The sequence below is a fragment of the Bos indicus genome, chromosome 7 (genome assembly GCF_029378745.1).
Source record: "Bos indicus isolate NIAB-ARS_2022 breed Sahiwal x Tharparkar chromosome 7, NIAB-ARS_B.indTharparkar_mat_pri_1.0, whole genome shotgun sequence".
In the NCBI taxonomy this organism is placed as follows: domain Eukaryota; kingdom Metazoa; phylum Chordata; class Mammalia; order Artiodactyla; family Bovidae; genus Bos; species Bos indicus.
Genome location: NC_091766.1, coordinates 885,039 through 909,219, shown reverse-complemented (window position 1 = coordinate 909,219; position 24,181 = coordinate 885,039). Strand labels below are relative to the sequence as shown.

Sequence of the window (24,181 nt, the reverse complement as noted above, 5' to 3'; positions counted from 1 at the left end):
TGTGCATTTGTACTATGTAGCTATTTAAAAATGGTTTATATCTATGTTTATTAATGTACATGAGATCTAGGAACATTCCACCATATTTTTTTTAAGAAAATTTTTTTTACTTTTGTTTTTATGATATACCCAAATGAATACAGAGTTCCAGAGAATAGTAAGGAGAGATAAGAAGGCCTTCTTACGTGAACAATGCGAAGAGATAGAGGAAAACAATAGAATGGGAAAGACTAGAGGTCTTTTTAAGAAAACTGGAGATATCGAGGGAACATTTCATGCAAGGATGGGCATGATAAAGGACAGAAATGGTGAGGATCTAACAGAAACAGAAGAGATGGCAAGAATACACAGAACCAGACACCGGACATCCTGGAGTGTAAAGTCAAGTGGGCCTTAGGAAGCTACTACAACCAAAGCTAGTGGAAGTGATAGAATTCCAGCTGAGTTATTTCAAATCCTAAAAGATGATGCTGTTAAAGAGCTGCACTCATTATGGCAGCAAATATGGAAAACTTAGCAATGACCACAGGACTCTAAAAGGTCAGTTTTCATTCCAATCCCAAAGAAGGACAATGCCAAAGAATGTTCAAACTACTGTACAATTATGCTCATTTCACATGCTAGCAAGGTTATGTTCAAAATCCTTCAAGCTAGGCTTCAGCAGTACATGAACTGAGAACTTCCAGATGTACAAGCTGGGTGTCAAAGAGGAACCAGAGATCAAATTGCCATGATTGATGGATAATGGAGAAAGCAAAGGAGTTCCAGAAAAACATCTACTTCTTCATTGACTACGTGAAAGCCTTTGACTGTGTGGATCACAACAAACTGTGGAAAATTCTTAAAGAGATAGGAATACCAGACCACCTTGCCTGTCTCCTGAGAAACCTGTATGCAGGTCAAGAAGCAACAGAACTGGACATGGAACAACAGACTGGTTCCCAATTGAGAAAGGAGTATAACAAGGATGTATATTGTCACCCTGCTTATTTAGCTTATATGCAGAGAACATCATGTGAAATGCTGAGCTGGATGAATCACAAGCTAGAATAAAGATTGCTGGGAGAAATATCAAGAACTTCAGATATGCCATGATATCACTCTAATAGCAGAAAGTAAAGAGGAACTAAAGAACCTTTTGATGAGGGTCAAAGAGGAGAGTGAAAAAGCTGGTATGCAACTCAACATTAAAAAAAAAAACCCTAAGATCATGGTATCTGGTCCCATCACTTCATGGCAAATAGATAGGGAAAAAATGGAATCAGTGACAGATTTTCTTTTCTTCGGCTCCAAAATCACCACAGACGGTGACTGCAGCCATGAAATTAAAAGATGCTTGCTACCTGGAAGGAAAGCTGTGACAAACCTAGACACAAAAACCTGCATATTAAAAAGCAGAGACATCACTTTGCTAGCAAAGGTCCATAAAGTCAAAGCTATGGTTTTTCCAGTAGTTATGTACAGATGTGAGAGTTCAACTATAAAGAAGGCTTATCATCAAAGAACTGATGCTTTCACATTGTTGTGCTGGAGAAGATTCTTGAGAGCCCCTTGGACTGCAAGGAGATGAGACAGTCAATCCTAACGGAGATCAACTCTGAATATTTCTTGGAAGTACTGATGCTGAAACTCCAATACTTTGGCCACCTGATGCAAAGAGCTGACTTATTGGAAAAGATCCTGATGCCGGGAAAGACTGAAGGCAAAAGGAGAAGCAGAGGAAGAGATGGACAGACAGCACCACTGACTCAATGGACATGAATCTGAGCAAACTTTGGGAGATAGTGGAGGACAGGGGAGCTTGGAGTGCTGCAGTCCATGAGGTCGCAAAGAGTTGGACATGACTTAGCAACTGAACAGCAAATAAAACATGCATTGGAGAAACTAAAAACAAATTCAAATCACAGACTCAAAAGATTGAAATTATCTTAGTTTTTTGTCCCTACACCAGAAAAATCCAGCAGAAATGTCACAACAAAAGGAGCCATATGGAGCTGAGTGTAATCTTAAGATACTTATCCCCTCAACTTTGCAACAAAGAGAAGTCAGATGGGAGGGGGTCTCCAAAGCCCCTCCTAGGCTTACCATCTTATAATCTTCTAACATAGCAAGGCTATCAAAATCATGTTCCACATAATATTCAGGGATCAGCTAAAGAACATGAAACGTGACTGAGTACCTCATTTTCTAGAGATATACTTTTTTTCCTTACAATGTACAAGGCTTTGATTTCTGTGCCAAGTAGAACTACCTTGAATAAAGCATCATCTAATAACAATTATTTCCATAAATATGAATATGTAAAAGCTACTTATAGAACACTGTTTTCCTAAAAAGTATTTAACTATTTTTCAATTTGTCAGGTCAATACTCTTGCCATTTTATCACACTGAAATAGGGAAAACCAAATGGTAACAAGAACATTCCCATTCCTAATGAGTGACCTAAATTCCTATGGACCACGATGCCTTTTGTTGACTCAATATCCCCAATGTTGATTAACAATTTTATCAATAAAATATAGACATTTAAATAGTACTTTTATCACTAGCTTACTCTAGGTCTAAACTCATTGTATCTTCAAAGACCTGGAAGATTATCACATATTATTGACATTAAAGTATACAGTGGAAACACAGACATTACTTACATTTTTATGATTGACACATTTTAAGAGGACAAGTTCACGATATGCTCTCTTTGCATGAGTCTGATTCTGAAAAGGACGGCTTAGTTTCTTGACTGCAACATTTATCCCAAGAACTGTATCAAAAGCAGCACTATAATTAAGAAATATAATAAGCAACCCATTAGGATAATTCTGGAAAATACAGCAATGCAGAATGTACATTCAATATGTTATCTAACTGAGTAACAAATAAGGAAACATCTGCTTGCTTTCATTCGGGGTACTTATGCACATGAAGAGCAAAGTGAGCTGGCTAACAGTGCAGGAGGAACTGACTCCTTTCAGTAGGACTGACCTGGCAGCTGCAGCTAGGATGGGATTCAGCAACTCTTTGCACACTGACATCTCATTATGTTAGTTGAGATTACTATCTTCAGAACCAGGTAATTTACTATAGAGCATATACGTCTGGTCAGGAAACAAAATCTTCAGTTTAAATATGTCAATAAGTTGAAAAAACTCACTGGTATCACAAAATAAAACATAAGTATATTTTGGAATATCACAGTGGAGAAAATGGTTTGAGCTCCTGAGAAGAATGTAATATTATAAATCTAATTTTTGATTGATTGTGTTTTTTTCCTAGATGAAAGAATCTAAAAAGAAAGCAGAAGCCAAAATCTCAACTCATGGTAAATCCCCAAGATACAAAATCCCTAACATAAGCAATTGCTATATATACAAAATTCTACTAGAAATACCTCTTCATATTATTAATACTATGGTAAGAAATAAAATCTTCTAGAGGGTCTGTTTCTAGCATATCAAGCTCCCAGCTGAAATTTACGATCCATTTTCCTAGAAAAAATACACAGGAAAAATTGAATACTTTGTGTACTAGTTTCAAGCTAGCACTGGCATCAGTTGCTGTTACTGTTACCTTCTGGCTCTTCATTGGCGGTTCAAAGCTGCTAAAGACCATCTGAGAACCTAAGCACCATTTAAAACACTGTTTCTATTTATTCTATTCAGTTTACCACACTGTTTACACTTATTCACTTCTGTGAATAATCTGTTTGCCAAGAAACTCAATTCAATTTTAACTTTTTAAAATGGAAAGCTGTCAAGTTACTTTGAAATTGTTTTTTCTTTAACTCAGTTCACATTATGTGTACAGGTATACAGACGTAAAATCACATGCCCATATGCAAATATAATATTCATATGAATTACAAAATGTTAAAATTAAATCTGTGAAACAAATCATTAATATATGTGTGTGATTTGTACACTTATACGTGTATGTGTGTGTATACATAAAATTGCTGTTTTAGTTGCTGAGTTGTGTCCAACTCTTTGTGACCCCATGGACTGTAGCCCACCAGGCTCCTCTGTCCATGGGATTTCCCAGGCAAGAAAACTGGAGTGGGTTGCCATTTCCTTCTCTAGGGGATCTTCTTGACCCAGGGAGTGAACCCAAGTCTTCTGTATTGCAGGCAGATTCTTTACCAGTGAGCCACCTGGGAAGCACATATATATCTCAGTCTTAAGAATTTAAAAACAGACAAATCTTTTTTTGGACAAAGAATTTTTTGTCCAATGAGACAAATGAACTAATTCTGAATTACCTGAGCAGACACACGTTCCCCACTCCTAGCTTCAACTCCAGGAGAAGCTATCTTAAATTATTCCTGGCTTTACTTCTTGTAGTCACGTCTCAACTCCAAAAATATACTTTTATCACTCTTTCCTCATTTATCAACTTTAGAAATTATTTATTTACTCCCCATTATGAAAACTGAGGATTTAGTCACTTATCTGAAACCCCCAAGGATGCCTCATAGCTTTTTGTTCTCATGTTATTTTTAATTTTTTCCTTGGTCACCACTGTAACTTTAAATAACACGCCTAAGCTTGTTTCATCAACTTTTAAAGGAATTTCTTGCTGCCCAGTATGTAAAATGAGAATATTACACTTCATCTTCTTTTACTTCCAGCTCTCTTTCCCTCCAAATTTGTCTTAAATGGTCAAGTTTGATAACACATCTTTCAGTCTCTATAATTAGGTCTTCTGTGTTTCTTCTGTAGGATGTGTCTAAAAGTTGAAAATCAAGATATGAAGTGTATGTATGTATGCACACGTAAACATTAGTACTTGCAGGGTAAGGATTACATTTCATTTCCAGAGATCACATGATTTTCTGTCACTCAAAAGAACAAGACTGTTTCCAATATTAAGGTTAAATGGATTCTCTTCCTACATTCTACCAGTTCTCAAACCTCATGTTACTTTAAATTTATTTCCTTCTTAAATCATGACTTCTTCTAGCTTTTCTACTACAAGTTTCTAATCAACTTTTTTTTTTTTTTTCTTATTAAGAGAAGACAAATATATCTCGCCAGAGCCTGTCACTAGTACTTCCTACCTTCTCAAATTATCTATTGTTTGGAACCTATTCCATTTGGAGGGGAAGACATTTTTCTTGAAGTTTCAACGCCTGATGTGCAGCTATCAGCCTGGGATTTCTTTTCACTGGCCTCCACTGTTACTTGTTATACATTCTTATAGTCTTTTTCTGGTTGGAATATATCCTAAGGGAATTTCTTCAGGAAAAAAGTGCATGGAAGATAAATTATCTTACTCTTCCTTTACCCTTGATTGATAGTTTATCTTCTAAGTTTTAAATCAATTTTCTCTCAGGATTGCCAAAGTTGAGTGCTGTTGGTTATGCACAGAAGGCTTGTGCCTGTCTGGTATTCATTCTTTTGCTTCCCTTTTTGTTCCTTATCTCCATGATTTATCACAGAGACTCATGCCTTGTCAACACCCCCAAAAGCCCCTAGTCACGTCTCCTACTAATCACTATTCCCACTGCCCTCCAAAGACGGTAACTACTTCTGCCTTTTATGAGAATCACTTCCTTGCTTTTACCTGCTAAACATGCATCTTTAAGACCCTGCATCATTTATTTTTGCCTGGTTTTTGAAACTGTGTCTGACTTCCTTCACTCAACATGGTGTTTGTGAGATACATCCATTGTTGTATGAAGCTATAGCTCATTCTGTGTCATTGCTCTAACATTCCTTCATTATGATTATATGACATAATTTTTATAGATATATTGGTTGTTTTCAGTTTACAAAGCAATTACAAAAAACAAAGAATGGTCATAAACATTCTTGTACATGGTTCTGGGTACCCTATGCATGGATTTTTAATAAGTAGATAGCTAAGAGTGGGGCTGCATGTTTCATTTTAGTAGATAAAGCAACAGTTAGAACTGGACATGGAACAACAGACTGGTTCCAAATAGGAAAAGGAGGACGTCAAGGCTGTATATTGTCACCCTGCTTATTTAACTTATATGCAGAGTACATCATGAGAAACGCTGGGCTGGAAGCACAAGCTGGAATCAAGATTGCCAGGAGAAATGTCAATAACCTCAGATATGCAGATGACACCACCCTTATGGCAGAAAGTGAAGAGGAACTAAAAAGCCTCCTGATGAAAGTGAAAGTGGAGAGTGAAAAAGTTGGCTTAAAGCTCAACATTCAGAAAACGAAGATCATGGCATCTGGTCCCATCACTTCATGGGAAATAGATGGGGAAACAATGGAAACAGTGTCAGACTTTATTTTGGGGGGCCCCAAAATCACTGCAGATGGTGACTGCAGCCATGAAATTAAAAGACGCTTACTTCTTGGAAGGAAAGTTATGACCAAACTAGATAACAAATTTAAAAGCAGAGACATTACTTTGCTAACAAAGGTCCATCTAGTCAAGGCTATGGTTTTTCCTGTGGTCACGTATGGATGTGAGAGTTGGGCTATGAAGAAAGCTGAGCGCCGAAGTGTGGTGTCGGAGAAGACTCTTGAGAGTCCCTTGGACTGCAAGGAGATCCAACCAGTCCATTCTAAAGGAGATCAGTCATGGATGTTCTTTGGAAGGAATGATGCTAAAGCTGAAACTCCAGTACTTTGGCCACTTCATGTGAAGAGTTGACTCACTGGAAAAGACTCTGATGCTGGGAGGGATTGGGGGCAGGAGGAGAAGGGGACAACACAAGATGAGATGGCTGGATGGCATCACTGACTCGATGGACGTGAGTCTGAGTGAACTCCGGGAGTTGGTGATGGACAGGGAGGCCTGGCGTGCTGCAATTCATGGGGTCACAAAGAGTCGGACACGACTGAGCAACTGAACTGAACTGAACTGAATGCCAAATTGTTTTCCAAAGTGGTTTGTTCTGCCTATTTCTAGGGATTTGGTTTTCTTGCGGTATATTCACCCTTTGTCCCATAAGGGGACTAAATATTATTTCAACAAAAGGGAGATCACAAGGGAAGGGGTTTGTGGGGGGGGGCACTAATCCAATTACAAGAATCTTTAGAAGCAAAGTTTGTTCTGGCTGGCTGGGAAGAGGGGAAAGTCAGAGAGATCTGAATCCAGAGAAGGACGAGACATGACATTATTGCCGTCAAGATGGACGTGGGGGGTCCATCTTGAGAAGGAATGGGAGCAGAGTGCTCCCTGGCTGACAGACAATAAAGGAATAGAGACCTCTGACCTACACTGCAAGGAACTAGGTTCTGCCAAGAACCCTGAATGCACTTGAAAACAGATTCTTCCCCAGAGCCTCCAGAGAAGAGCCTGGTCCAGTAACACCTTGATTTCAGCCTTGTGAAATGCCACGCAGAGAACCCAGGGAAGCCCACCCAGATTTCTAACCTACACAGAACTATGAAATTACAAATGGTTGTTGCTTTGTTTTACATCCCTAAGTTTATGGCAATTTGTCATGTGGCAATAGAAAACAAACACAGCTTCTCTTCTGCATGTTTCTACCATTCTGCCTCCCCAGCCTTCATTCTGGATACTTTTCTCCTTAACTATCTTCCAGATCACAATTCTCTCCTCAGTTGTACTTATTAATAATATGCTTTTAAACCCACCTATTAACTTCATAATTCAATTACTATATCTTAAGAGTTCATAATTTCTATTTAGTTTTTTAAAGTTTTCATTTCCCACCCAAAATTTTTCATACTGTCTTTTATCAACATAACATCACAGCTCTTTGGAAGTTTGGATCCAATGAGGCCAATAACTCCTATGGATCTATTTCTTTTCTCTGTTGTTTGTATTGGATTTTGTGAATGTCATCTAATCTCCTTCTGTGACTAGTTATTTCTGACTATGTGCTGGATCTTGAACTTGCAAAACTGTCTGCTATCTAGAAATAATTTAATAACCAGTATGATGCTGTCTTCCTCCAGGTAGAATTTACATTTATTTCTGCTGGACCTTGAAGCACTAGCAATTTGGGCTCATCTCACCTTGAGTTCAGCAAATGGGACGATGTGAAGCTAAGTGGCTGTGCCTGCAAGAGCCTGTTACTTTCTGGTTTGTTCTTATTTCTAGCATGCAGCCCTTTATTGGACCCAATTCAAAGCAAAGGAAGTTCACTAAGCCCCTTTAGAGGGCCCTGGACTCCAATCCCTATCTCCTATAGCCCCACAAGACACTCCAAAGGACTCTCAAATCTCTCAGCTGTCCATACCAGAATTTTCAAATGCCCTCAAGGGCAAGACCACCCCAAATCCTGGGCTCCTCTGACTAGGCTTCTCCTTTCCCAGATCCTAGCCCAATAACTTTTCATTTACTTACTCACTATCTAGGGGCAAATGCTGAGCATGGGGATGGGGTGGGAAGGCTGGGAGACAACTAGCTAAACTGTTTTGCAGACACATGTTTAATTAACATCCCTATTTCCAGCCACCCATTTCATCTTTGTTTTCTGTATCTGGCATCTCTAGACCCATAACCTCTCTTGAGTTCTACTATAGATAGGTTCTCTTCTTTGTGGCAAATGTCTCATCTACTTATTCTCATTTCATCTGCAGAAACTTGTTAAATGTGCCTTCATATCCACTGATTACTGCCCTCCTGGTCTCTTTGTTTAGGTGTTTGGTCCACCAATTTAAATAAGAAGCTCCAAAACATTTATTTTAGGGATATAACTATTAAGGTCCATAAAGACACAATGATTTGCCCAAGGTAACTAAGAACTACTGCTATGAGGATTTGAGCTGGACTTAGAACTCGATTCTCCTGAATCACAGCATTCCTATGCCTTATATCATATATCTACTTTATCACAAAAATATTGTTGTGGGCATTATGTTCATTTATATATACTAACAGAAAATAATACAGTATAAGAACAGGCCAACATTCATGCTTATACAGAACTAGAGGAAGCAAAAACGAATAAGCTACACCAACCATTTCAAGTCAAGGTTGTAACTGTCACTTCTAAGCACTCTCAGATCTAATAGTATACACTTTTTAAAAAAAGAAAGTTAAACACTTCATAAAAGATGCTTAACATCATTAATTAATAGAGAAATGCAAACCAAAATTACAATGAGGTACCACCTCACACCAGTCAGAATGGTCATCATTAAAAAGTCTATAAATAATAAATGCTGGAGAAGGTGTAGAGAAAAGAGAACGCTTCTATACTGTTGGTGGGAATATAAATTGGGGCAGTCACTATGGAAAACAGTATGGAGCTTCCTTAAAAAACTAAAAGTAGAGCTACCACATGATCCAGCAATCCCACTCCTGGGCGTACATCCAGACAAAACTATAATTCAAAAAGACATATGTAACTCCTATGTTCACAGCAGCATTATTCACAACCTGAGTGTCCATCAACAGATGAATGGATAAAGAAGATGTGGTACATATATACAATGGAACACTGCTGCTGCTGCTGCTAAGTCACTTCAGTCGTGTCTGACTCTGTGCGACCCCATAGATGGCAGCCCACCAGGCGTCCCCGTCCCTGGGATTCTCCAGGCAAGAACACTGGAGTGGGTTGCCATTTCCTTCTCCAATGCATGAAAGTGAAAAGTGAAAGTGAAGTCACTCAGTCGTATCCAACTCTTCGCGACCCCAAGGACTGCAGCCTACCAGGCTCCTCCGTCCATGGGATTTTCCAGGCAAGAGTACAATGGAACACTATTCCACCATAAAGAAAGAATGGAACGACGCCATTTGCAGCAACAAGGATGGAACTGGAGATTAACATACTACGTGAAGTAAGTCAAAAGGAGAAAGACAAATACCATGTGATATCATTTATATGTGGAAACTAAAATATGACACAAACAAACATTTATGAAACAGAAACAGACTCACAAACAGAGAACAGGCTTGTGGCTGCCGAGAGGGAGAGGGGCTGGGGAGGGATGGAGCGTGGGGTTGGCAGATGCAAACTGTTACATATAGAATGGATAAACAACAAAGTCCTACTCTACACATAGGGGATTGTATTCAATATTCCATGATAAACCATAATGGAGAAGAATAGTTTAAAAAGGAATGCATTTATACATACAACCGAACCACGTTGCTGTCAAGCAAACATGAACAACACTGTAAACCAACCATACCTCAATTAAAATTTTTTTTAAAAAGCAAAAAAAAAAAAAATGAGGTTAAACACTTCATACAATTGTTTTGTAAAACAAATACTCCCTAGTGCTTTGATTAACAGCTTGAGATTTTAGACGGAGAGAAAAAAAAATGGAATTTACATGAAAGAAATGTGCACACATTTTTCCTATAGAACTTGTAACTATTTAATTCTACTAATAATTTTATAAATACTGCAAATGATAATTATAAAACTTACTTCCTAATTATTTTATTAACAGTTTTAATGAACAACAGAAACATAGAAGCAGATAAATCAGACAGTTGTTTTTACAATTCAAAATTAGGAGTCAAAATATTTTACTTGGATCCCAGCTCCTCCATTTAATCTTATATCAGTACCTGCACTTTAATTTACCTGTCCCTATGTCTTTATAAAGCTCTAGTTTAGATGATTAACAAGTTTTTATAAACCATGCATTATTGCTACTATGATATTTTATTTCTCAAAAATGTAAGAACACAGATATATTCATTTCATGTTGTTGCTGTAACAAATTACCACAGATTGACTAGTTTAAAACACTAATTTATTATCTTATAGTCCTAGAGCATGCAGGTGCACACATGTGTGCACATGTGCATTAGTCCAGCATTTGGTTTAACCAGAAAGAAGGCTCTACTCCAGGCATGAACTGAGACTATCTGGAGTTTCAGAGCTAAGTCTTAAAAGACTGGTCTGGATAGATCAGTAGGGTTGCAGAGAATTCTCCAGCCAGGAGATGCAGTGGGGACAGAAGTGATGGACATGGGAAAGAGCCTGTCAGGTTTGCAGAGAAGGGACCACTGGAGAGAAGAGGCTATCTGAAAGTCAGGGCTTGATGCTGGGCATACTCAGGCCCTTCCAACAGTGACAAGGAAGAAAGGAGTCTGACTTGAACCATTCATAGTTTCTTGCTTCATCGAAACAGTAGAACAAGGTAAAATACCCTTTCCTTATGCCTTGTATGAAAAGAACACTTCTCTTTTGAGGAGTTTTTAAAGTATAATGCCAATATTCAAGATGCTGTGCAAAACGGCCAGAAAAAAAATCCTCCAAAGACAGGTGGGGGAAGTATCTCTCTTGTCGGTCTGGAACTAGGACTGCAAGCACCATCAGTGCTGCCGTTCAGGGGAGCCGAGAAGCCTCAAGCCTAGAAGGAAGGTGAGGAGCAGTCACCCACCTTCCCGGCTGAGAGAAAGCCAGCACAGGCTCTGGTAGAAAGGAGCAGTAAAGTAATAATGGAAACCAGGTCTCCAATCATCTAGGCCTAGCTCTCGTGACAGCACCTCATCTAAAAGCCAAAAGAAAACATCTCAAAAGCCTAAGAATAATTTTCATAATTGCACAGACATTTCTAAAAGAAAGTACCAATAATCTGAATCAAATTAACTAACCCCTTTTTCATGAATCAGCAATGTTAACCCAACTAAAAGGTTTTGATTTGGTAACGAATAACTGGCTTGGATTACAAACTTAAGTGAATAATTACATCAAAGATTATAAAATAAACTGTTAGCTATGCAGGGGCTCATTAGAGCTACCTTAATCAGTTCATAATAATGACTTCTTTCTTGAGGAGAAATGGGCAAAACTCATTTTTTGATCTTTCCTTAAAATAAAAATTCAGGCTATGGAAATGGAATTTGCAAGACATGAGATTCAGGATGGTGTTAAACTTTTAGCATCTACATGTATGTGAGGTGACAGTTGCTCCTACAAATGTTAATAAAATTGTCAAAAAATTAATTAAAATTGTATTAGTATTTAAATTCTTTTAAAATTATTTAAAAGAAAATACTGAGTTAAATGTACTTTCACTTAACTCTTAGTATTTTCTTTTAAATAATTTTAAAAGAATTTAAATAAGTTACAAAAAATGATGACATATTTTACTGTATAATATAAATGAAAATATTATACTTAATATATTACATATTATAATACTAGAGTATCCATTAAATGACAAATATCCTTAATTTAAGGCATCCTTCAGCTTACATTTTTTCAAAAAAATCACATAAACATAAAATGAACCATTTTAAAGTGAACAATTCAGTAACAGCACATTCAGTGTTGTGCAATCACCACCTTTAAATAAACCCCCAAATTTTCATCACCCCAAAAGGTAACTCCATAGCCATTATGAAGTTGCTCCCCGTTCCTCTTCCTCTTGTCCTAGTTAACCACCAATCTGCATGACTGCATTCTCTATGGATGTCCCTACTTTGGACTCATATAGTAATACTACCTTTCATGTCTGGCTTCTTTCACTTAACATGTTTTTGCAGATCATCTGTGTCACAGCATACATCAGTGCTTCATTTCTTTTTATGAATAATATTCCATGTATGTATAGAATATAGTTTGTGTATCCATTCATTTATTGATAGACAGTTGGCCTGTTTTCACCTTTCAGCTAACTGTGAACAGTACTGTTATGAACATTTATATACAGTCTTTTTTGAACATCTGTTTTTAATTCTTTTGGGAATATATCTAGGAATATTTACGAGGTCATATAATAATTCTATGTTTAACACCTGAGTGTTCATTGGAAGGACTCATGTTGAAGCTGAAACTCCAATACTTTGGCCACCTGATGCAAAGAGCTGACTCATTTGAAAAGGCCCTGATGCTGGGAAAGATTGAAGCAGGAGGAGAAGGGGCTGACAGAGGATGAGATGGTTGGATGGCATCACCGACTCAATGGACATGAGTTTGGGTAAACCCCGGGAGTTGGTGATGGACAGAGAGGCCTGGCATGCTGTGGTCCATGGGGTCACAAAGAGTCAGACACAACTGAGCGACTGAACTGAACTGAAATTGTTGAGGAGCCGCCAAACTGGTTTTCACAAATTGCCGTACCTTTTTACATTTTCACCAGCAATGTATGAGGGTTCTAACTGCTTTACATCCTTGTCAAAATTTGTTTTCCAGTTTGTTGATTATGGCCACCTAGTGGGTGTGAAGTTGTACCTCATTGTGCTTTTGATTTGCATTTCCCAAATGACTAACAATGAACCTCTTTTCATGTTTATTGGCCATAAATCTTTAGGGAAATGTCTATTCAAGTCCTTTGTCCGTTCTTTTTTAAAAATTGTCTTGTCTGTTACTGAGCTGTAGAAGATCTTTATGAGTATTAGACTATGGTTAAATATTTTCCCATTTGTGGGTTGTTTTTTCATTCTCTTGTCGGTGTTCTTTGATGCACATAAAAATTTTTTTTATAAAGTCCAATTTTTTTCTTTTGTTGCTCATGCTTTTGGTGTCATTTCTAAGAATTCAAGGTCATGAAGCTTTCCCCTCTTGTTTTCTTCTAAGAGTTTCACGGTTTTAACTCTTATATATAGGTCATTGATGCATTTTGAGCTAACTTTCCACATGGTGTGAAATGGGAGCCCAACTTCACTCTTTTGCATGTGGGTATCCAGTTGTCCCAGCACGATTTGTTGAAGAGAGTGTTCTTTCCCCTTTGAATAATCTTGGTACCCTTTTTGAAAATCAGATGGCTACAGATGATTTTCTGGACTCTTAGTTTTTAAAATGTTTTCAAAATTCAGAACTTTCCATATTATAATTCTACCAATGCTTTTATGAGAGGAGGTTTAGCTTATAATGGTGTATTTAGGAGCTTTCATTTCAAAACTAGAATTTTCAAATGAAAAATATATACCCATAATGAGTAATTTCATTATTAAACATTTCTTTAAAAAAACAAAGATGAGTAGTATACACAAACTGGAAATCAAAACGAATCCCTGAGAAACAGTATTTTATAAAGTAGCATGTAAGTTCACGATCATTTACCATGCTGTAATGAAGTCATTAATTTTAACTAACCCTTATAAAGACCTCTATTTTATAATTATGAACTTCTAATCAACCTCTAAATGTGGTTATTACATTAAATGTCCTTTTTATCTGTCTTGCTTAATTTCCTACATCAAATTACCACTCAGTTCCAAATAAGAGATATATTATAAATCAAAAGAATTTTTTACATCTAGAATTTCTTATTGACATCAAAGTATCCTAATATGAGCCATCCATTCACTTTAAAAATTCTCTTGGTGCATTGGGTTTTTAAGTACCAATACAGCATGTCATCAATTGAAAGTTAAGATCACCACTATTTTAGATGCAAGCCAGGCATTCCTTCCCAACAGCCCCGTCTCCCTCATTAGTTTTTCTAGAAATCTCTGGACTACCATCTCCTCAGCTCCCAGGACCTCTATCTACCTAGGGTGAAGAAAACAACTACCTTCCCTGATTATATGTCTCTACAACAGAGGATCAGTTACAAACCACAGATGCAGATTCTCTAAACTCAGTACCTCTAATAAAAATATAAACTCCCCAACCAGAACATTCAAGAGTTCTCTTTTATCTTGCATTCCCTTTACCTACCAGCTGTAATCATTAGGTATTTAGCTTTACCACAGTTCCTCTTAGATGTAAAGGCGATCTTGTTTTTATTGACCAAAAGAAGAAGAAAAGATTTTGCCCAGAGAACTAAGGGATAAAAAGTTCGGGAGGTGCTGATAACTGTAGTCTAGAAAATGTGAAAAACTTTACCTTTAGCTGGCCAGTGATGTCGCAGCAGCTGACTGTCTTACCAAGCAAGAGACTAAGGTTCAGGGTCAGACCAACGGTTCTGACGGCTGGGCTGGACACATAGTTGAAGTGAGACACCAAGGAAGAGACGGCCAGCCCAGCCCCTCATACGGCATCCCTTCCTGGTTAATCCATGGGGTGATAATGACACTGACTGGCCTCATCCTGCCAATGAAGGGCAAGGCACTGCAATCATGGCGCCTAGAAATGAATAGGAGTGATTGGGAATAAAAGGGGGAGGGGGGAAGGGTGGCCAGGATGAAGAAATGAATAAAACTCCAAATTTCGGTTACAACTCACTGTCATACCTATTATTCTAATATCATTATGACAGGGGGAATGGAAAAGGGGAAAAAAAGAAAAAAGAAACAAAAAAGAAAAATTTCTACCTATTTAAATTTATGCAGCATTTTTAAGAATTTGAGTTTGTATCCTATAATCCGACTACATGTAACTAAAGCAAGAGGTTGATTCAATTTAGCTTATAAACCTATAGCAAAGAGTATTTTTTATCATCAGTGTTTTCTAAATTCTGACAACTTAGAACTATTAAGTCTTCAACAACAACTCAGTCTACACTACTGAAACAGACCATACTTACCAAACAATTCCTTGGGCTCCAGAGCCAATTGGTTTCAACTGCTGGTATCGTTTTAGGACTGTGAAAGTTGAGTCTGCCACTTGTACACTGTAAAACTGACTATCACATTTACTGTCACTCATGATGTAGTGTCATATAATATTCCAAAGAACTGGTACAGTCGTCAGATTCCTTGGGAAAAAAAAAAAAAAAACAGAATGAACATGCATTCTTACTGAAATTATACATGCACAGCTCACTTAATAGTGTTTTAAATTTTTGGTATATAAGACATTATGGTTATAAGCTGATAAACTCAGACCAAGTTCTGAACTTAAGCCACAAACAAAAAATGCAAAGACATCTATCTTAATGTACAAGACTATTATGAAGGGAAGAAACTTTGAGATCCTGCATGACCAGATCTTAAGGGACTGGATTAGGAAACAACCACCTTTGGAGAAAAGAATTTACACATTTTTACTAGCCATGACAAGACCACGTCACTGTGTAATTCTCATCAGTTTCCTGTGGGGCCAGATTATGCTGAACTGTCTCAACCAGACATGGAGGTGTTCCGGAGATGTTGCAAAATGAACATGTCTATATCCACACAGAAAAACAAATGAACCAGGCTTCTGCTCTGTCCACAAATTCAGGCTAAAGGGATGAACCAGAAAGCAAATCTGATGTCAAAGTGATTATAAAAGTGCTAAGTTAAAGACAACAGGGTGTTGGAGGGCTGGTGGCATCTGTGAGAGCCATGCATACTGGTGAGTGCGTTCCTAACTTTCGAGCTGGTTCTGGAGCTAGCTTATATTCCCAGCAGCCCACGTCACTAGTGGGCTTCAATACAGGCAGAGAATTCTGTCATAACCTACAGTCAATAACATGGACACTATGATGTTAATCATGAGGTGTGAGTATAAACTGGCAGCTCCAGAGCAGCCTTTTTGTGGTTTAGACAGTAAGTTAAGATTTCTACGCTGCAGGAGCCTATGTGATTTTATACAGAAAACAAAACAAACAGAAATGAATTGGCAGGAAGCTACCTTTACTTTAGTTTCCTGGCTCTTGTCTGATAATGTTTATTCAAAAGTTAGCAAGTTATGTATACTGGTCATTATTTAAAAATTAAAAAGCCAACAATAAAATCATTTAGGTTAAGTATTCCACACTATTTAAAAACACAGAATTTAAATTTTATTTTACAGCGGCCCCAGCTTCTTGACTGTTTGTTCTACCACCTAACATTTAATGTCTACTCATGGAATTTTTGGTACTGGTGATAAATATTTCAACACAATGATGTCTAGGACTTCCATTAAAAATGGAAATAAATTTATCAATAACAAGTCTGAACAAAGAATCAAATCAAATTTATATTTGCTTCATTTTTTTTTTTTTACCATTCTCAGGGCAGTGGCTGAGGCACAGCTATTAGCACCAGCGGCCACTTTGACCAAGAGCCATTGCACACCGGTTGAGGATTGCCTCTGGGAGGCCAGCACTGCACTAGATAAACTAACACACTGCTCACGATGACCCACAGGGATCGCTAGCCCCGTGTCGCACTGGAGTGACCCAAAGCTTAGTGAGCTGGCTAAGCCATGCAGTGGTGAGAGGCGGGCCCTAAGCTCTCAGAGGGTAGAGGCAGGTCCATCTTGATCACCGCGGCACCTTGTATTTCCAGGGCAGGAGGACAGGGGGTGCCTGGGCCCTGGGACGGAGTTAGCATTCAATATACTTCTGCAGATCTGACCCTATAACACTGTAGCTCATGATTCCCTCGTGATGCTACTCCATTTTACTGACATCTGAATATCCTTTTCTTAATTTAGTTTTAGTTTTAAGAGGTTGAGACAATTCATTTCAACATTTATGGGGTGCCTTTGAACAAGAAAGTGATAAATAATACAGAAGACATGGCAAGATCAGCCAGGAATTGGTCTTGAAGCATCATCTAATTCACTCTTTGGGGAAGAAATGTGAGGAATGAGTCTGTTATCTTTACTGTAATCTAAGTTACAAAGAGGTATGTGCCGTAAGCAAAATGTAAATAAATCTGAAAGGCAAGAGGTTCAACCCACAGCAGGTGCAGAAGACAAGAAGAGCTTCATGGAGGAGGGGGCATTTGCCCTGAACAATTTTGCCAGAGATAGTGCAGAAGCACAGAGCTCAAACTGTCTGTGCTCAGACATGGTGAATTGCTCAGCTTGACCAGTGGAGTACAAATGCAAAGGATCAGAGACAGACTCAGCAAAAAGCCAGGAGCCAATAAAATCTGCTGTTTCTTTGGCATATAGTAATGTATCAGCCATGATGGTCATTCACAAAGCATTTGAGTACCACTGTGGACCACGTCTCTTGCCAGAACAGCCAGCCTGCCTGCCTTTTGGGTTTCGAGTTTACAGAGAGGGTACACTCAGAAGAGAGTGAATGCAAGGAGAGCCCCAAAGCCAGAGGACAGAGGTTTAGGGTGCAGGGAAGAGCTGGAGGTGCCTTCTAAGCATGACAAGCCATTTGAGATTTGGTTTTGCTGGGTTGTGGGGGAAAAACTGGAGACAGAAAACAAGGCCAGATCACCACAAGCCCTGGAAGCCACTGGGACCCACCTGGGTCTGGACGTGCGCCTAAGGACTGTGGAGGCATCAAAGCACGAGAGGCACAGGCTCTCAGACTTGTTTCTCAGAGAGGTCATTCGGGAAGCTGAGAAAGGGAGTGACTAGAGTGAGTAGGGCTCAAAACAGGCAGACCTGACAAAAATGGCAGGATCATGGTAGCTGGGGAAGTGAAGGAAATGCGTGGCTTAGAGGAAGAGTGTGTGTAACTTGTTGCCCTGCAGGAGATGGGGAGAAATAAAGGTGAAACAGCGGAAGGTAGGCAGGAGATAACTGCACAGTTGGAGAGTTTGACTTTGGACAAGTCTGAAGAGGCCAAGGGACAGTATGAGAGGACCAGGCTGCTGACCTACTCCAGGAGCCACTCCTCCCTTCATTTGCTGGACAGACAGCTGTCCAGCCAGAGATGACATCTGGCCACTTTCCTGGCAGCCAGGTGTGGCCAGAGGACCAACTTTTACCTGATAAGATATGAGCAGAACTGATGGATGTTACTTCTAGATCATTTTTTAAACAGAAAGTTGCTTGCCTTCCCATCTATCTTTCTTCCTTGCTGTTGGCTGGGTGATGAGTAGTTGTACTCCCAGAGATGGAAGTTACATGGTGAAGATACTAGAATCACCCACCAGCCAGAGTCCTGAACGACCATGTGGGACACAGCTGGGCCATTCTGGTCCACCTATCCACACTGAGATTGGCATAAATTAATCTAGGTCATGTTGAATAATTCTGGAACTCTCTCTGCTACAGCTGCTGTAACCCATACTCTGACTGGTACAGTATTAGATTAGCTTTTGTGAATTTGGGGAGTATATTACATCATTGTGTTACTTAGTTGTGTTCAACTCTGCGACCCCATGGACTGTAGCCCACAGGCTCCTCTATCCGTGGAATTGTCCATTCAAGAATACTGGAGTGGAAAGTCATCCCCTTTTCCAGGGAATCTTCCCAATCCAGGAATAAAACACTGGTCTCCTGCATGGCAGGCAAATTCTTTACCATCTGAGCCACCAGGGAAGCCCCCTATATTACATCATTAGGTAAATAATTAATACAATTTCATCTCAAGATTTTAAATAATTTTTAAATTAAAATAAGTTGTCCTTATCAGGCAGGAAAAAAAAGTCACTTAACAAAGAATCTGTTAGAGCCACCTCCTCTGCCAAGCCTGGGCTTCATGAGAGCAAGAGCAAGAACCCCAAGCCAAAAGAAGAAAGCATGTAAATTAACTATTAATGAAGTCAACTCCTGGATGTATTTCAACAAAATGGACCTCGTGATCCTGGTGGCTCAGCAGTAAAGAATCCACCGGCCAATACAGGAGACGCAGGTTCAATCCCTGGGTTGGGAAGATCCCCTGGAGAAGGAAATAGCAACCCACTCCAGTATTCTTGCCTAGAAAATCCCATGGACAGAAGAGCCTGGCAGACTACAGCCCAAGGGGTCACAGAGTCAGACAATACTCAGCTACTAAAAAACAACAACAAACAAAAGAAATAGCCGTAAACAAAATGGACATCAACCAAATTGAGAAGTCTAAGAATTCTTCAGGCAACCACATTACCAACACATGGAAGGTGGAGTCCCTGACTTAACTCCCATCACTCAGGTGCTGGTTCCTCACCTCGGCTCCCAGCAGTGGGACCCACTGCCCGTCACACCGCCCTGTCACTCAGCTTCTGCAGGTCTGCCTCCGCCTCCCTCTGCCAGGCGAGGAGCTCCTCAAAGGAGGAAGGGCCTGTCTTCCCTCTCATACAACATTACTAAATAAATGCCAACCAATGATCCACTGAGAAAGCTCCTAGGAGGATACACTCTGCGCTTACAGACCCGAGGGTGGTGAATGGATGCCTCAAGGTTAGGAAGCGGCATGGCCTTTGCTAAAGGCAACTGCCTCAGGTCTACACCCTCCCCACTTACCATGCCGCTTGGCAAATGAATTGCTCTAACTGAAAACCTCTGTTTCTTCAACATTGGAGACTCCTGTAGTATCCCCTCCAGGATACTGGAATAAAATCTACCCACTCTATGAATAAACATTGGGCAGGAGGAACATTCCTATCTGTTTAGAGCCTGTTTAGAGCATTTAAAGAAATGCTTTAAAATTTTTTTCTCTACCTCTAGAATGCTCAAACTACCACACAATTGCACTCATCTCACACACTAGTAAAGTAATGCTCAAAATTCTCCAAGCCAGGCTTCAGCAATATGTGAACCGGGAACTTCCTGATGTTCAAGCTGGTTTTAGAAAAGGCAGAGGAACTGGAGATCAAATTGCCAACATCCATTGGATCATGGAAAAAGCAAGAGAGTTCCAGAAAAACATCTATTTCTGCTTTATTGACTATGCCAAAGCCTTTGACTGTGTGGATCACAATAAACTGTGGAAAATTCTGAAAGAGATGGGAATACCAGACCACCTGATCTGCCTCTTGAGAAATTGGTATGCAGGTCAGGAAGCAACAGTTAGGACTGGACATGGAACAACAGACTGGTTCCAAATAGGAAAAGGAGTTCGTCAAGGCTGTATATTGTCACCCTGTTTATTTACCTTATATGCAGAGTACATCATGAGAAACGCCGGACTGGAAGAAACACAAACTGGAATCAAGATTGCCGGGAGAAATATCAATAACCTCAGATATGCAGATGACACCACCCTTATGGCAGAAAGTGAAGAGGAACTCAAAAGCCTCTTGATGAAAGTGAAAGTGGAGAGTGAAAAAGTTGGCTTAAAGCTCAACATTCAGAAAACGAAGATCATGGCATCCGGTCCCACCACCTCATGGGAAATAGATGGAGAAACAGTGGAAACAGTGTCAGACTTTATTTTTCTGGGCTCCAAAATCACTGCAGATGGTGATTGCAGCCATGAAATTACAAGACACTTACTCCTTGGAAGGAAAGTTATGACCAAGCTAGACAGCATATTCAAAAGCAGAGACATTACTTTGCCAACAAAGGTTTGTCTTGTCAAGGCTATGGTTTTTCCAGTGGTCATGTATGGATGTGAGAGTTGGACTGTGAAGAAGGCTGAGAGCCGATGAATTGATGCTTTTGAACTGTGGTGTTGGAGAAGACTCTCCAGAGTCCCTTGGACTGCAAGGAGATCCAACCAGTCCATTCTGAAGGAGATCAGCCCTGGGATTTCTTTGGAAGGAATGATGCTAAAGCTGAAACTCCAGTACTTTGGCCACCTCATGCGAAGAGTTGACTCATTGGAAAAGACTCTGATGCTGGGAGGGATTGGGGGCAGGAGGAGAAGGGGACGACAGAGGATGAGATGGCTGGATGGCATCACTGACTCGATGAACGTGAGTCTGAGTGAACTCCGGGAGTTGGTGATGGACAGGGAGGCCTGGCGTGCTGCAATTCATGGGGTCGCAAAGAGTCGGACACGACTGAGCGACTGATCTGATCTGATCTGAGTATTCTAAATATAAACAACCCAGGTACTGTAAATACAGTATTAAATCTCTGATTAACTTTTCTAAATAAAAAAATTAGCTCTAACTATAGCTTTCTGGGGATTCCCAGATGGCACTAGTGGTAAAGACCCTGTCTGCCAATGCCGGGGATGGAAGAGGCATGGATTTGATCCCTGGGTTGGAAGATCCCCTGGAGGAGGGCACGGCAACCCACTCCAGTATTCTTGCCTGGAGAATCCCATGGACAGAAGAGCCTGGCGGGCTATAGTCCATGGGGTCACAAAGAGCTGGACATGACTGAAGTGACTTAGCACAGCACAGCACAGCACAGCTTTCCACCACAGCTTTCCAGTTATAACATTTCAAAATGGGAAACAACAGTGGAGAGCATGTAGTGTGAGACCTGGGGAGATGTCAGCTACTATTTACTGACTTCTCCCAACAAACATTTCCTGACAGCCTCCTGTGTACCAAACACGAGGGACGTGTGTGTGTTTGAGTGTCTGTGTGTCAGTCGCTCAGTCATGTCCGACTCTTTGCCACCTCGTAGACTGTAGCCCACCAGGCTCCTCTGTCCATGGAATTCTCCATCCAAGAATACTGGAGTGGGTTGTCATTCCTTTCTGCAGGGGATTTTCCCATCCCAGGGATCGAACCCAGGTCTCCAGCATTGCAGGCAGATTCTTTATTCTCTGAGCCACCAAGGAAACCATGGAGTACTCATCAGACAATCCTCTCCCTCCAAACCACCAACACATAATTATCATACCACTCAGGAAGTGTCCTTGGGGGTATGCACTGTCTGCATGGCAGAAGTCCAGCAGAGTGGTAGGCAGAGGGCAGAGGGAGAGAACAGGTGGAATGTGTGAGTGAGAGGCAGATGCAGAGGAAGGCTTCCTGGAGGAGGCAAGACCTGCATGCAAGTAACAGCCCAGTTGTGACAAAGCAGGTACTTTCACATATACTGGTGAGTATAAGTTAGTATGAATTACACAAATTCGTAAAACACTATTTGGAAGTAAAACAGGTAATATCTAAGGAAAAATCTGCATGACTCCTGACCTGGCAACTACAATCCTATATAAAAGCACCTGACAAATACACATGTACAAGGATGTAAAGACAACTGTGCAAGGATGTGTGCAGCGCTGCTTGTAAGCAGGCAAAAACTAGAAAGAATCTAAAAGGCACCCTTGGAATGACTGAATGAATCACGGCATAAAAGCATCATAAAGCCATTAAAGACAATGCAGGGACTTCAGGCATTGATAGGGAAAGATGTTTAAGATATGTCAGGAAATAAAACAAGCCAAAGCAGAGTACATGCAGTAAATGCCAATGTACAGAAAACTACACAAACACAGACAATACGCCAGCAAGTGCAGAGAAACAGTGGAAAACCAGACTTTCACTCCTGACATTACAACTTTTTTTTTCTTTTACCTATGCACATATTTCACATTTTAAAAACTAAACACTTTTAAATAAAAAGCTGAAGAATGGTCACCCTGACCCCTTTACAGAGAATGGATTTGAGGCAGATGAGACTGGAGACAGGAAGGCAAGTGGGCCAGGCTCAGTACACAGTTATATGAGCTCTCCTAACAGCTTGTGAGATCCAGGTACTATCCTCACCCTGCAAATGAGGAAACAACTTGGAGACAGGAAGTACCTTGCCCAGATTCTCAGCTGGAGAGTAGCATAGCCTGGATTTGAACCGAGGTGTATTTGACTACAATATCCATGTTCTTCCCAATATACTACTGGAATATCTCTAATTTTATTTAGAAAGTAAAGTGATTGTCAAAGGGCTAGTTAGGACCAGGACAAAATAACACAGACCTTCACATCTTATCTTGTTGGCTTCAACCCACCTAGACACTTTTCTTCTGATGGTGAAGATAATGCAGTGATCCACAGAATCAAACCTTTAATCACACTAACGCTTCAGAATACCCAGGGCATTCAATATTTAAATAAACTGACTGCTGTGATTAAAAGCAGACTGTCACAGTCACCTTCTTTGTTTCAATGCTTGCTGCTAAAAGTTTTAATCAAATTGTTCTTTTTCCCTACTTTATTCTTATTAAAAATAGTATTCGTGTGTGTTTGTTAGTCATTCAGTCGTGTCTGACTCTTTGAGACCCTAAAGACTGTAGCCCACCAGGCTCCTCTGTCCATGGAATTCTCCAGGCAAGAATACTGGAGTGAGTATCTATTCTCTTCTCCAGGGATCTTAGCACAACTTTCATCTTCTCTGAATAACCAAAAACCTCACAGCATCTCAGGGCCACTCTTTTGAACATCAGTTCTTAACTTATGGCATATACTATGACACAGAATAACAATTAGTAGTTGGTTATCATGTCACTCACAGTTGGATCCTAAGGATCTAGCAAGAATTCCTCCCACTGGCCCCTTGCAGTCATCAGTCTCCCCACCTCCAGCCCTGATACTCAATGTTGTGAGTAAAGGCCTCATTGTGCCCGAGACACACGAACAGCCAAAGTGCTCTCCCAGCCTCCATTCCTGATACCTCCAATCCACAGCACACACACCACATGAGAAAGATCTGTGCACATGAAAACCTTTACACGAATGCTCAAGCAGCTATATCTATAATAGTTCAAAACTGGAAGAAATCCAGATGTCTTTCAGTGGGTGAGTGGTTAAACAAAGTGCTGTACATCCATCCATACAATGGACTACCACCCGGCACTAAAAATGATTGAATTACTGATGTTCAACAACAATTGGGGTAGGTCATAGGGCATTATGAAATTTTCGTGATAAAAGCCAATTTCCAAAGGTCCATAATCCAT

The 24,181-nt window shown here is 39.9% G+C and overlaps 1 protein-coding gene across 7 annotated transcripts in view; it reads right to left on the bottom strand.

The window, feature by feature from the left end:
• The window catches only part of MAPK9 (mitogen-activated protein kinase 9), a 68,103-nt gene that overhangs the window by 37,662 nt on the left and 6,260 nt on the right, over window positions 1-24,181 (bottom strand). For 6 of the 7 annotated variants that reach the window (XM_070792314.1, XM_019963704.2, XM_019963701.2 and 3 more), the window contains 2 exons: window positions 15,332-15,502; window positions 2,651-2,780 (listed from right to left, as the gene is read on the bottom strand). In XM_070792314.1, coding sequence (XP_070648415.1) covers window positions 2,651-2,780; window positions 15,332-15,453 — 252 coding nt within the window. In that variant the 5' untranslated portion in view covers window positions 15,454-15,502. Of the gene's footprint in view, window positions 1-2,650; window positions 2,781-14,691; window positions 14,932-15,331; window positions 15,503-24,181 lie in introns of those variants that run through there. The other variant, XM_070792315.1, reaches the window with a different exon arrangement.